This window comes from Danio aesculapii, chromosome 5, assembly GCF_903798145.1.
Source record: "Danio aesculapii chromosome 5, fDanAes4.1, whole genome shotgun sequence".
Classification (NCBI taxonomy): Eukaryota; Metazoa; Chordata; class Actinopteri; order Cypriniformes; family Danionidae; genus Danio; species Danio aesculapii.
The window spans coordinates 66,758,728-66,773,328 of NC_079439.1; the positions used below are offsets into that span (position 1 = coordinate 66,758,728).

Genomic DNA, 14,601 nt, shown 5'->3' on the forward strand with positions numbered 1-14,601 from the left:
ATATATTGCTTAATCTGAGCTGACAAGTTAAGGCATTAAAGAGAAAATGTACACCCCAAAAATAACCTTTAGTAGTTCCAATGATTTTTTTTTTTTTTTTGTCAAACACAAAAGAAGATATTTTAAAGAATGTTGGAAACCAGTAACCATTGACTTTCATAGTAGGAAAAAAATTCAATCAGTGGCTACCGTTCCAACGTCCTTGAAAATATCTCGTTTTAAAAGGGGTAAAAAGTGGTGTAAAAACAGTAATACTTTATTTTAAGCTACAATTCTTGCTATTAACAAACCATTTTTGGTTTTGTAAAACCACATTTTTTAGATAGAAAAATATCTTTTCCAGGCTTTGAAAAGTTTTTTTAGCCTTCTCTTATCCTGTGCCTTTCTACAACATCATCCCGAAGATCTTTTGAAAGCAGGGTGCAAGGTAAAGTTACAGATGTTCACAAACTATGATGATTTTCTATAGGCACTGTATATAGTTGAAGTCAGAATTATTCGCCCCCCTGTATATTTTTTCCCCAATTTCTATTTAAAGGAAAGAAGAAACACATTTCTAAACACAGTAGTTTTAATAACTCATATTTAATAACTGATTTATATTATCTTTGCCAGTATTCAGCTTAAAGTGACATTTAAAGGCTTAATTAGGTTAAATAAACAAGTTATGTTAATTAGACAAGTTATTGTATAACGATGGTTTGTTCTGTACACAATCTGAAAAAAATATTGCTTAAGGTGGCTAATAATATTGACCCTAAAATAGTTTTAAAAAATTAAAAACTGCTTTTATTCTAGCCTAAATAAAACAAATAAGACTTTCTCCAGAAGAAAAAATATTATAGGAAATACTGTGAAAAATTCCTTGCTCTGTTAAACATAATTTGCGAAATATTTGCAAATATGTATATCCTCCAAATAGCCAAAAAATATAACTTTTTCATTTCCATAATACTTTTTAGTACTTATTAGAAGCTGATGACATCTTCATACCTTCAGTGCACTGGCAGGTGTACATATTGGGCCCATCCATACACTTGGCCCCATTTTTACATGGAGTACTAGCGCACTCGTCAATGTCGAACTGGCATTGGCTCCCCGAAAATCCTACAAGAAAAGAAGGTCATTAAAATAATTCCTCCAGCTTCATTCCTCCACACTCCTCTATACAACAGCATTCATTAATACCCAGCTGCATGCTTTTTCTCTCAGGTTTTCAAGCCATTTTTTTTCTGAGAGTGGGAGAAGAGGGGGTAAAATGGCGGTAAAAAACCCTCCTGACCAAGGGCACCAGACAAAGAGGAACTGTCTATTCACAGAAACGCCAAGCCATGCCGGTTGCCTCCTTTGTCCCGTGGAAGTTTTCCATCACAATGTGCATTCTTCCATCCAGCCTTTGCCCCCCTTATTTGAGCCTGTCCCACCAAAAAGAGCCCCACGCAACCCCTGACCTCATGCTATTCAGCAGCCCCCCGTCGCTCAGGGACCCCCATCATTTGTGCTTTCTCCCCCAGTTATTTTAATCCCTAGCTAAAGACGTCTGCTGCTCAAATATACAGTCTGAACACATTAACGGCTACAAATCCATCAGCGGCGGAGACTTATGGGACATTTATCACACTTTTTGTGAGTCAATTTCAATCTGAGAGGTTGGTAATGTTTTTAGGGTGCCTACAAAGTGGAATTGAAGGTAACTATTTATTCGGGGTGAATTTAGACAAACAAATTAAATTGAACATTACTAAACTTAATTTGTTTAAATTCAGTCTATATAAATTGTTTGCAACAATTTAGCAAAAATAAATATATAGCTATGTTTCCATCCACCTATTTTTATGCGCATTTTGGATTGTTGTATAAAAAACCCTGGATAGAAACGTCAATAATTTTTTTTTTTGCGCATAATTTTTGAAAACATGCATTAAAAAATATGTTTTTTATGCGATGAGAAAAAAATGCAATAGAAACGCTTTTATTGAATAAATTCAAATAGTTTTCATGAGATCATATGATGATGAAAATAGAATAATGGTGCAGTGTGTAAGTTTGACACCCAGTGGTTGAACTAGGTATTGCACTCCTGGTTCAAAATGCACACAAGTGCAGGTTGCCAGATTGAGGGCCAACAGGAGCGGACTATCGAGCCTAAAGGTTGATCTCGAGAACTCCCCTGCCTATGTAGCTAATAAACAGATAGTTATTGCTCTTAAGAGATAACTACTTACTAGGAGCATGTCTATGGTGCTGATTTGGATTAGTCAATTAACTTAAGTTGCATGTTTTTGGACGGTGGGAGGAAACTGGAGAACCTGGGGGAAACCTACGTGAGGACGCGGAGAACGTGTAAACTCCACACAGAAACGCCGGCTGGCTTGGTAAGGACTAGAACCATGAGGTTCTTGCTGTGAGGCAACAGTGTTACTGTGTTACCACTGGGCCACCGTGCCACCCATCTAGATAAAGAGGAGGAGTAGTGGTGGAAGGGGGATTCTTCAAAACGAAGATGGCTGTTATATGGAACTTTGGGTATTTATAGTGGCTTAGGAATCGTCTGATTGGTGAATCATCCATCGGATAATGCAGGATCAGCCACAAGCAATCATAAGCATGTGATCCTCTCGAAATTCATTTATAAATAAACTTCACTTAACATGTATTAATTAGATTATAAAATTTACCATTTTGTTGTAGTGCAGCAAGCGCACAATTCTGTGCTTCTGAATGGCCGTAATAAAATTTCTGTCGTGTTTCGTCTGGTGCAAACAGTCAAATTTCTTGTCACTGCAAATCTTGTCACGTAGCGTTTTGTTAGGACACAGCGTTACAATGTAACTTGCTCACCTAATGTTTACATTCATAATATTTATATTATTTGCTAATTAATAACCACCTCACGTGGAACTCTTAATCTACATCTTATTTCGGAGGCTGTTACTGTCCACCAGAGGTGCATTTCGGTCACAGGCGCACACTTTGAGAGCCTTCATGACTGCATGAATGAAATATGCTGTTTTCCACCAAGGCAACCCGGGGTGCTGGAATCTAATTGGCTAAAGTGGCAGTGAGCGGGTTAAAATAACCAAAACAAAGACAGAAAGCACATTTTTAAAGCAGAACATCAGACTTTAGCATTGTTTTTCAGCTAAACATATGTTCATTTAGCATGTTTCTTAAATATCTGTAAACATATTATAGTATCTTACATGCAGCACTTTAATAGTCAAACCAGTGGGCCGACCATCACCCCAGTGGTTCAGTATTATTATTATAATATAAGTATTACCTCTAGAACTGTCTTGAGCATCTCTGCTCCCAAATACCATCTCACCACGTGTTCATTGCATTTTGTTTTCTGAGGTGCACGTAATTTATTATATAAGAAAAAAAACTCACACAGTTTTTTTAGTTTTGCGCATAAAGTTTTTTTGGATGGAAACATAGCTAATCAAAAGCCCCTTACACACAGTGATACCGGTAAATATCCGAAAATTTCCAAAACGACTTTACCTGTAAATTTAAAAAAGCGCTGTTCACACAGGCAAGAACTTTCCAGAATTTTTTCAGAAAAGACCATTTACAGGTCTATTGCAAAAATACATACAAACCTCATACAAACTCTGTGCATGGATAAGTACTGTGAACAACTTCGGTGAAAGCATATAAAGGAACACTTTCGGATGTCGAGATTTACATAATATATGTGTGTGTGTGTTGGCGCATACTGGCTGCTTCACGTGCACACACGTCAAGCAACTGAAGCAGAGCTTGAAAGTAAACAAACGGCAGTTTATCATAAGCATTTTATCGATAATTATTTACACAGTTGGCATCTAGAAGGAGGATAGAAACGTTATCTGACTAATATCTAGCAGCTAAATGTGTCTGGAAAAATATTCAAAGGCTTTTATTTTCATAAACAGGCTGAAGTAGACGTGTTCTAAGCGTGAACGCGCTCTTTCCAGCAATTTTCCTTCTGTGTTCACACAGCGCAGCATTTTGGCAAATTATCAGTAATGTTACAACTTCTCTTTCCAGAAAATTGCTGGAATGAATTTAGCAGTATTTTCAAAAAGGGCCTGTTCACACATACAGACCTTTCCGGAAAATTGCCGGTAATTTTCCGGAAAGATCTGGATGTATGAAAGCGGCTATAGTCTCTATGATATTCTACTTCCTAGATATGGCCTTTTGTTGTAGAAATGCCCGTTTTTTTCTGAAGACAGACCTGGATTATGAATGTCAGTGGGTTTCAATAGCAGAAATTACAAAAGTAAATGTAATGAGTTTTTTTTGGGAGTTTTGAACTTTCCGAACTAGTTTGATAATAATCCTGATAATGAATTCATAACTAGCATCTACCATTGAGACCCCCTGGCATCTGTAATCAAGGTCTGTCTTCAGAAAAAAAAACAGGAATTTCTTAGAGCGTCTAAAAATGCCACATTTCGACGAGCACCCATTATGGTTGCTAGGGATTTGGTGTGTACACTACTGAAAAGGATCCCTGCACTGCATGCTGAAAAGGAGCTCTGATTTCCATCTGAAATGATGGTGAAGGGGCCAGGCCTCCACTTCTTCAGCCTCCCGAATTCCTCTACACCACTCTTGGGGGTTTGGGTCCCCGCCGGCCCCCCTCTCCTCCACACACACCCTGATGATAGACCCTCTTTCATTTACTGTATGCATGATTTCCTCAGCATCCCAAATGGGCTGTTTTCCTACATGAAGAGGCCTTTTCAACGACTAACATTTTTAATTAAATTAGTTTCACATAGTTAGAACAGCACAAAGCATCAAAGTATATGCAAAAGACATAATATATATTGCATTTTTCAATTAGTTTTTTAGATTCTAAAAAGATTAAAACAAAGACTAAAACTATTAAAAATACTAAACAACTACCTACAGTTTGGTATAATAATAAAGTACCTACATTGATTATAATGTAAATAATTCTTTTTACATGTAAAAATATTTTAAAATATACTATTATAAATAATTATATAGCATTTGTATTTAACAAAAATATATGTGTACCAGAAAAAACAGTACATCATAACACTATTTAGAAACATTAGTACACTAATACTAAAAATACTATACAACTACCTACAGTTTGGAATAATAATAAAGTCACACAGATTAACAATGTTTTTGAAATGTAATATTATTTTAAAATATACAATTATAAATAATTAAATAGTGTTTTTTGTGTGTGTGTGTGCCTGAAGAAACAAAACAGGACATCATTACACTATTTAGAAACATTACTACATAATCTGCATTATTTTTGAAACACTGCATTTGTGAAGCAAATCTTTTGAACTTAAATGTACTTTATATTTTATATATATCTGTATTATCTATAATCTCCATTACTTCTGCGGCTGTTCATATGTAAAGCACTGACACTGTACTATGAAAACACCACAAATGCAGGTTTAAGTCTAAAACTACTAAACAACTACCTACAGTTTGGTATAATAATAAAGTTACATATATTAAATGGTAATTGACCGTTAAACAAAATATTTTACATGTAATAATATTTAAAATATGCAATTATAAATAAGCATATAGCATTTTTTCTAACAAAAATATCTGTGTGTGTACCAGAAAAAACAAATGTACTAAATAGTATACTAAATAGTATATCTAAATAGTATATATATATCTGACTCCATCACTTTTGTGGCTGTTCACATTTAAAACTCACACTGTACTATAAAAACACTACAAATGCAGGTATTATCTATAATCCATTACTTTGGTGGCCGTTTTAAATCAGAAGTTAGCTAAAATTTCTATTTGTTTTTACTTGAATAAGATGATATGATTAATTCATGCATTTAAAAAAACCTGCATTGTTTTTATAGTACAGCGTCAGTGTTTTAAATTAATACAAATGCCATTTTTGTTCGCAACACATGAATGAATCATATCATCTTATTCAAGCAAAAACAGTCAGAAATTCGAACTCTCTGCAAGCGTTGATATGGATTATTGTGAGTATTTTATCTGCGGCTGTGTAAGCCTGCCTCGGGGCAGGGATTAGTGTTCTCCTCTCTGTTCTGTCCTGGGAGGTGATTGACCCCTGCAAGCTCACCTGTGGGGCACTCGCATTGGTAGTTGTTGATCTTGTCGATGCACTTTCCATTGTTGAGGCAGGGCATGCTGGCGCACTCATCGGTATTGATCTGACAGAAGACTCCCTCGTACCCTGCCAATTAACATAGGAGAATAAGCTCCGGACTTAGGCAGAAAATTCAACATGTCTTAACAATGTTGTTAACGTTTCTTTTGTGTGTAATCAACCGAATATATTAACTGTATTTGTACTGCAGGCCTGTTGTATGCTGATGAATGTTTTGTTACCTTTAATTTGTCATTCAAAACATCACAGTAGATGTAATGCAGAATAAAATTATGTTACATCGACACCCAGCAAGAACATAAAAACATCAGAAAACACTATAAAACCCTAACATAATTAATAAGCTTTCATAAATATATAAAAATATAGTTATATGAAATAGAAACCAATTTAAAATCACAAAAAGGAATAAATAAATACTTAAATATTGCACAGTTTACTATAATATTTACTATTGACAGTGATAATTGTCATAAAAACATCAGAAAGCACTATAAAAAACTAACACAATAAATAAGCTTTCATAAATATATAAAATATAGTTATATAAAATATAAACCAATTTAAAATCACAAAAAAAGCATAAATAAATACTTAAATATTGCATAGTTTGTTATAATACTTACGTCTGACTGATAATTGCGATTAAAACATCAGAAAACACTATAAAAACCTAATATAATTCTTAAGCTTTCCTAAATATATAAAAAATAGTTATATAAAATATAAACCGATTTAAAATGCCAAAAAAGAATAAATAAATACTTAAATATTGCACAGTTTGTTATAATACTTAATTCTGACAGTGATAATTGCGATTAAAACATCCGAAAACACTATAAAAACCTAACATAATTAATAAGCTTTCATAAATATATGAAAATATAGTTATATAAAATATAAACCAATTTAAAATCACAAAAAAGAATAAATAAATACTTAAATATTGCACAGTTTGTTGTAATACTTACTTCTGACAGTGATAATTGCGATTAAAACATCAGAAAACACTATAAAAACCTAACATAATTAATAAGCTTTCCTAAATTTATAAAAAATATAGTTATATAAAATAGAAACCAATTTAAAATCACAAAAAGGAATTCATAAATACTTAATTATTGCACAGTTTACTTTAATATTTACTATTTACAGTGATAATATTGACATAATTATTTTCAGATAGACAAACAGTGTCTAAAGTAGTTCCAGGTAGGTTTTGGTCGCATTACAGTTGCATATCACTACGCTAAATGACTTTGGTTATTTCACAGCCTACAATAGTCAAAAATAAAATCAAAACAAAATGAGTAAGAAAATGCGTAAGAAAGTAGTCCCACAGAGCAGCTGTTTAAGTATAAATGTCTTGAAATACAACATTTGAACAATATCTTTAGGCATGGTAATCATGGTACAGTATAAGCAGAACAATTTAATCTGGTCTATTGAATTATTATGCTTCGCATTGTGGTCACATAACAATTATTTTGTAATAATTTAACAGACCAGTGTAATTTATTCTGCTTATACTCATATATCCTTACAAAAATTTATAACTGAACTATTTAGTAATGCTTACACAGTCTGCCATCAATATCATTAGTCTTGTAACCAAAACTGAAAGAGTTTTTCCTTTGCGTTTTGAAAGAATTTCAGCTCTGCATGACGTTTTCAAAACTATCCAAATTTACAATTATCTGTTACATATAGCAGGTCTTGTTATTAAACAGTTTGAGTAGGGAAATTATAACATGTCAGCGAAAGCAGCTTGGCCTTTGTGCCTATGTACAGTATAATTTTCTGTGTGTATAACATATGCATCTCATCTTTTGGTTGTAATATAAAGTAAATTTACACTTTACAGATGAAGCTTTAATAAAGCAACAAAGCTACCACATACTTTGCCATTGTTGTTTAACTTTGTTTGCGTTTACTTTTAATCTACATTCCCATAAACATGTACTATGTATGTGCATGACTTCATTGTTTTCAAAGACTTTGGTTTTCGGTGTTTACATGTACATGAAAATGCCAGCATTTTCGAAAACGTTCGCTTTGAAACCTGTCTTCAAATTGATGAGTTTTCAGTCCCAAAAACAACATTGTCATGTAAACGAACAGGCAAAATTAACAGAATTTTCAGTTTTGGCATAAAAAAGGTGTGGAAATAGACTCTTCAGCCAAAAATTAATTAATAAATTATTTTAATTATTAAATAAATAAATAAATAATTAAATAAATCATACAAAATAAATCATACAAAATAAATCATACAAAATAAATAAAAAATAATAGATAAAAATAATAAATATTAAATAATAAATAATACATAAATAATAATAATAATAATAATGATGATAAATAAATAATTATAAAAATAACAAATAATAAATACAAATATTAATACACAATAATAAAAAATAAATAAATAATAATAATAATCAATAATAAATAATAATCAATAAAAATAGATAAATAAAAATATAATAAATGAATGAATGAATGAATGAATGAATGAATAAATAAATAAATAAATAAATAAATAAATAAATAAATAAATAAATAAATAAATAAATAAATAAATAAATAAATAAATAAAGGAGAATTTTCTAGACAAGTAAAAAATATCTTGTTTTCAGAAATAATACGTCTAAATTATTTAGCTTCTCCTGTTCTCAATAGCAACCCATTGGAAGATTAAGTTGCTACTTTTAAGAAAAAACTCACTTAATTTTGACTTATTATTTTTGAAAACAAGACGTTTTTGCTTATAAAGAAAACCTGGACTAGAAACAAGACAAAAAACTCTAACTAAGAAAAGCATTTTGTGCAGTTAAAGGTAATACCATCACCAATTGATTAAAATGTTTCCTAAACCAAATGCAGGAGTCCCTCTGGTTACCTGGCATACAGATGCAATGGAAGCCTCCAATCTGATCCAAACAGGTTGCGTCGTTTTGGCATGGGGTGGACATGCACTCGTTTATGTCCAGCTCACATCGAGCTCCCACGTATCCCTGCAGACATTTACACTGGAAGGAACCTTTTGTGTTTATACACTTTCCAGCATGTTCACAAGGGTTTGCACCTAAAAGATAGACACAAAACACTATCAAAACATCTGCATTTCAAATATTTCATGATACTAACTACATTTTCCTAATGTTGGCTTTAGGTTGGCTATGGTATTCTGCTGTAATTGCTGCGGTTTTTAAGGGTTGATTAAAATGCTGTTGTGATTGGTCTGTTAATGCAGTTCATTTAAATAAGTCTAAAGCACAACATCCGTCTTTGTAGGCTAAACAATTAACACATTTCTTGTTGCTTTGACACAAAATGCATCCAGTTAACACTAATTTTAAATGCTTGAACTTCTTTTACACACAAACCCAACCAAGACCAAAACAATATAATTTTACTGTCAAATTTACAAATGCTTTAACACGGTAATTCAGAACAGATAGCATCACGTTCTAAACAGAACTTATATAGGCTAAAGTCAGAGTGTTCATAGTGTGAATTGAAACACAAATATGCTCCGTGTATTTTATTCCATTGCCAATAAGAAACAGTTTATTGCAGTTTTATATATATGATGAAAACATCCGACAAGCATCTAATCAACATTTGTTTGTCCCGCCCTTAGGTTTCATGTAAAACTAGACAAGGTCGACTGTGATTGCCCACTTTTCACATCAGTCAAATCACTGCTTCAGATTCATGTCGGAATCACGTCAAAATAAAGAAATGTGTTAACACTTTATAATAACTACACACTATAAATCATTTATTAAGCATTAGCAAATAGTGAATTCATTATCTGTTAAGCATTAACTCTACATTAATAAGCGTTATTAAGCAGTTTATAACTGCAGCTACAAATGCTGTATTCTTGACTTACAAACATATTTATAATGTGCTTAATAATTGTACTTTCATACTCTGTTAATGATTTATTTTTCATTATTAAATTAAGTATTGCATTATTTACAAATCATTTGTACTTAAGAGTAGTTGAGGGTTTTTAGGATCATTCAGAATGAGTTAGTAAATGATTAATAAACTATTGAAATCAACATTTATATGTCTTATTATTCAGGCATATATTAAGGGTTACTATTTATGTTAAGAAATGCTTTATTAACTCAACTTCATCTAGTTTTGTGACCTAATCTAAAATGAGGACTATTTATGCTTTATAAATCCCTTATAAATGACAATTAAAGGCTCAGTTAAATTCTAAACAGGATAAACGACATTATTTATTCCTTTTCATTTAAAGAGACACAAATAAAACTGTACTTCAAATGAAAAATAAATCTTTGCAACCTTATCTAAAATAAAATAACTGTAGAGTTTAAACATTGCATCTTATTATATTGTTAAATTATTATATTGTTGTTATATCCAGTTTTATGTCGTTTTTTGACACTCCTGTTATTTGGCAATGCTTAAACTTTACAGTAATTTTATTTTTTAGAAAAGATTGCAAAGATTATTGATTATTTGATTCTGAGCCTTTAATTTTCATTTACATTTACATTTAGCAGACGCTTTTATCCAAATCCATTTATAAGGGATTTATAAAGCATGAATAGTCATCACTTTAGATTAGGTCACAAAATTGCGTGAGGTTGAGTTAATAAAGCATTTATTAACATATTAGTTAACTATTAGTGTATGCCTGAATAATAAGATACATAAATGTTGATTTCAATAGTTCATTAATCATTTACTAACTCATTCTGAATGATCCTAAAAACCCTCAACTACTCTTAAATACAACTGGTTTATAAATAATGCAATACTTAATTTAGTAATGAAAATAAATCATTAACTAAGTATGAAAATACAAGTATTAAGCACATTATAAATATGTTTATAAGTCAAGAATAGAGCATTTGTAGCTGCAGTTTTAAACTGCTTACTAACGTTTATTAATGTAGAGTTAATACTTTACAAATAATGAATTCACTAGATGCTAATGCTTAGTAAATGATTCATAGTGTGTAGTTATTATAAGGTGTTACCAAAAATGTTTGTGAATTTTTGCTACTATTTAATGCAAAAATTCACAAACATTTTATTTTTCCGGCGTGAAAATTGCACACAAAACCTTCTTGTTAATTTAAGCACTTTTCAACAAAACAAGCCAATTTTCCAGGTTTTCCAGGAATTTTTAAATGCCATATTCAAGCACTTTAAGCACGTCAAGCACCTTATGCGAACCCTGTAAGTTTTACAAAATGTCCTTTTTGTTTCTGCATGATTTATTTTGCACAGGCAAAAAATAAAAGTATCCTCAAGTCATTGCACCATTTGAGGTATCATTCATATCAACAGATATTGCACAGATATTATGCTCATCAACTTAGATAGTCAAGTAATAATGTTAACAGATGCAACAAAAACAATAATTGTGTTATTTGTTATTTATTCTTCAGAAGCCAGTTCTCACCTAGTGAGCATTCGTCAACGTCTTGGTCACAGGCCGGCCCAACATAACCCAGTGGACAGGTACAGATGGCCTTGCCGTTCACTGGGTTGGTGTCACAGTTAGAGCCTTTTTGACACGGGTTACTAATGCAAGCATCATCTAGATGACACAACAGACCTGAAACACAGACACACGATAACAATTAGCTTGAGGATTTTACGACATTAAGATCAACCAATGTATTTTGACTTACACCTGCTATTGAGAAGCATTTTCTACATAGAAATAAAGATCAAATGAACTGAATGGAACGTTGTATCTACATTGTAGAAGTGCTGTAGAAATAAAGATGAACTGAATTGAAAAAGGCTAATGTTCAAATAACAGAACAAGAGCCTCAAATTGTAATTCACATGCATGCGAAAAAGAAAAGAAAAAAAAAACATTGTGCACCTGTGCGCCCGTGAGGACATTCGCAGAGGAAGGAGGCCACCCGATCATGGCATGTGGCTCCAGTATGACAGGCAGCATCTGCGCAGTCGTCGATGTTCTCGCTGCAGTCGTCCCCCGTCCAGCCGTTCACGCACACACAGTTATACCCACCCTGCGTGTTCAAGCACGTGCCACCGTTCTGGCAAGAGTTGGGCATCAAATCGCACTCATTGACATCTTCAGTACAGAACTGACCTGAGGAATTCATACATACAGCCATTCATTTCATTGCAAAAATATTGCATGCATCCAATCATGGTATATACAGGAATCAGTGAGTAAAATTCAATACCTTTTAAGATCTAGATTAACCTCTTAAGGCCCAAGGTGTTTTTTTACATGCATTTTTATTTCTCTTTGCTATTTGAGCTTATTGGAACCTAATTAGAATAAAAATCTAAGTATCATCTTTTGATATGATGTACTTTTAGAGAAAAATTATGTCCAAATATGTGGACTTGTGGTCCGAATTTACATAAAACACTTTTTCCTGAATGTTTTTTAATGCAAATATAACATAGAATTTTTTTTGGAACATGCTTTGACTATCAGAGAGTAAATGCAAATTTTTTTGCCCATTTTGGACAGTTAAAAATAGTGTTTGGGACATTTCACAGCTTCAAAACAGTTGCAGGATGACACAGTATGTCTGTAACAAAATATAAAACATTCAAAGTATATTAAATATAATACAAAGTATATTAAATAGCCACTTAAGAGCTAAAATGTGCTGTCCACGTATGTGGCCACTAACCCCCAGAAGGTTAAGACTCGTTCCATACATTTTAAAATCACTTTAGCCACTTTACGTGTCAACCGGTAACATTGGTGACATTTTGTGACAACTTATATTTGCTAAATACTGATTGTAAGAAACTAATGCAAAGCTAAACATTATTCATATTAGTGGTTTGGATCACATTATGGTTTTTTAGTCACGGATAGGACCATTTTTTGGATTAGCCGAAAAGGGGAGGAGACAAATGTAATTTGCTTGCCATTTATTACAAAACATATAAAAAATATTACAAATAAAATGAAGAAATAATCAGCAGAATAAAAATAAATGGTAAAATATTCAGTACTGTGAAAAATTCACTGTTACTACTACTGTTGCTGATGATGCTAAATCTCGAAATCTAACATTATCCTTTGCACAACTCATATTCTTTTCTAGTCTTATTTTCAATGAATGATTCAGCTATTCACTCATAAAACTTAATGCTTCATTACTAGATGGATCATTTTGGCAGTTATTCAGTGGCATATTTTTGATGGCTGGTTGTCGCCACCTATTGGTTAAATAATGTAACTGCTGCCTACACCATCCATTTTTGAGCATCGTTAAATGCATATCACAGGGATTTTAATCTTTACCATAAACATCAGTGGTTTTATCTAAACTATAAACTGTTCTCCCAGTACTTCTGTGTTATTCGACTGTAATTTCATGACTATCTCAAAAGACTAAACACTGAATCCTGATTTTTGCCTTTTTCAAACACAGATTTAAATGCAGCAATTCGAAGGATTAATAAACACACGCAAATCACCATCATTTATAATTTATGTTGTATGGTTGTTGAGATCCTGATCTTTTAATGATTAATCGTGCAGCTTACACCGAATGCATTAATGCAGGCTAAACAAGTAGTCACAGAAAACCCCTTTAATAACCTAAGAAACCCTTCACATCCTGAATAACCCACCACAACTTCTTCCATCATCATTATATATTTACAGGAAATTTAAATGCTTTCATACATTTAATTTGAATGACGCGGGAAGTGAACTCTCTGCGATCGTTACAGATTTAGGATTAATCTAAAGGAAAAAGTAATAATTTTAATAGTTTTTAAGACCCTGCAGACAGCCTAATAAAAACAAACTAATAAAAAGCAATCTGACCTAATGAAGTCTACTTATTTTTACATGTATGCATGTGACAGATGTGCAAAGTGACAAATATTGACTCGAAGGTACGTGTTTTATTACAATAACATTTAGTCAATTAGCAGATGCTTTTGTCCACTTAAAACCGAGGAGGCATTCAGCGATTCAACAAGGAGAGGCAATACACACCAGAAGTGCTAAAATATATGATGCAAATGTACAAAAAAGGTCGGTTTAAGTGTCAGATGAAAGAGTATGTTTTCTACAGGTGGTTTGTCAAGCCCGCTCACACTTAGGCGCACTCAGACTTATTAGTTCTTGCTTTCCCTGGCAATCGAACCTTAAGGTTGTTAGCAAAAAGTTAGTAGATAGAGTATGGGTTTAAGTAGGATAGGCTACCTGTCCACTCTGGTTTGCACTGGCAATTGTAGGTGTTCACTCCATCCACACAGGTCCCTCCATTAAGGCAGCGATGATCTGGACAATCATCAATGTTTTCTTCGCAGTTCTGCCCACTAAAGCCTGGAAAAAAAAGTTATTAAAAAAAATCAAACATAAATAATTTTTCAATCCCAAATGTCTTACAGTTGTTCATGTTATAATCTGCTTGCTTAGTACAGCAATT

General features: G+C 32.6%; 1 protein-coding gene across 1 annotated transcript in view; it reads right to left on the bottom strand.

Annotated features, from left to right (window-relative positions):
- notch1b (notch receptor 1b) overlaps window positions 1-14,601 on the bottom strand; it is a 122,932-nt gene that overhangs the window by 61,499 nt on the left and 46,832 nt on the right. The window contains 6 exon segments of the mRNA XM_056458743.1: window positions 994-1,107; window positions 6,107-6,220; window positions 9,057-9,242; window positions 11,613-11,768; window positions 12,045-12,278; window positions 14,376-14,498. Coding sequence (XP_056314718.1) covers window positions 994-1,107; window positions 6,107-6,220; window positions 9,057-9,242; window positions 11,613-11,768; window positions 12,045-12,278; window positions 14,376-14,498 — 927 coding nt within the window.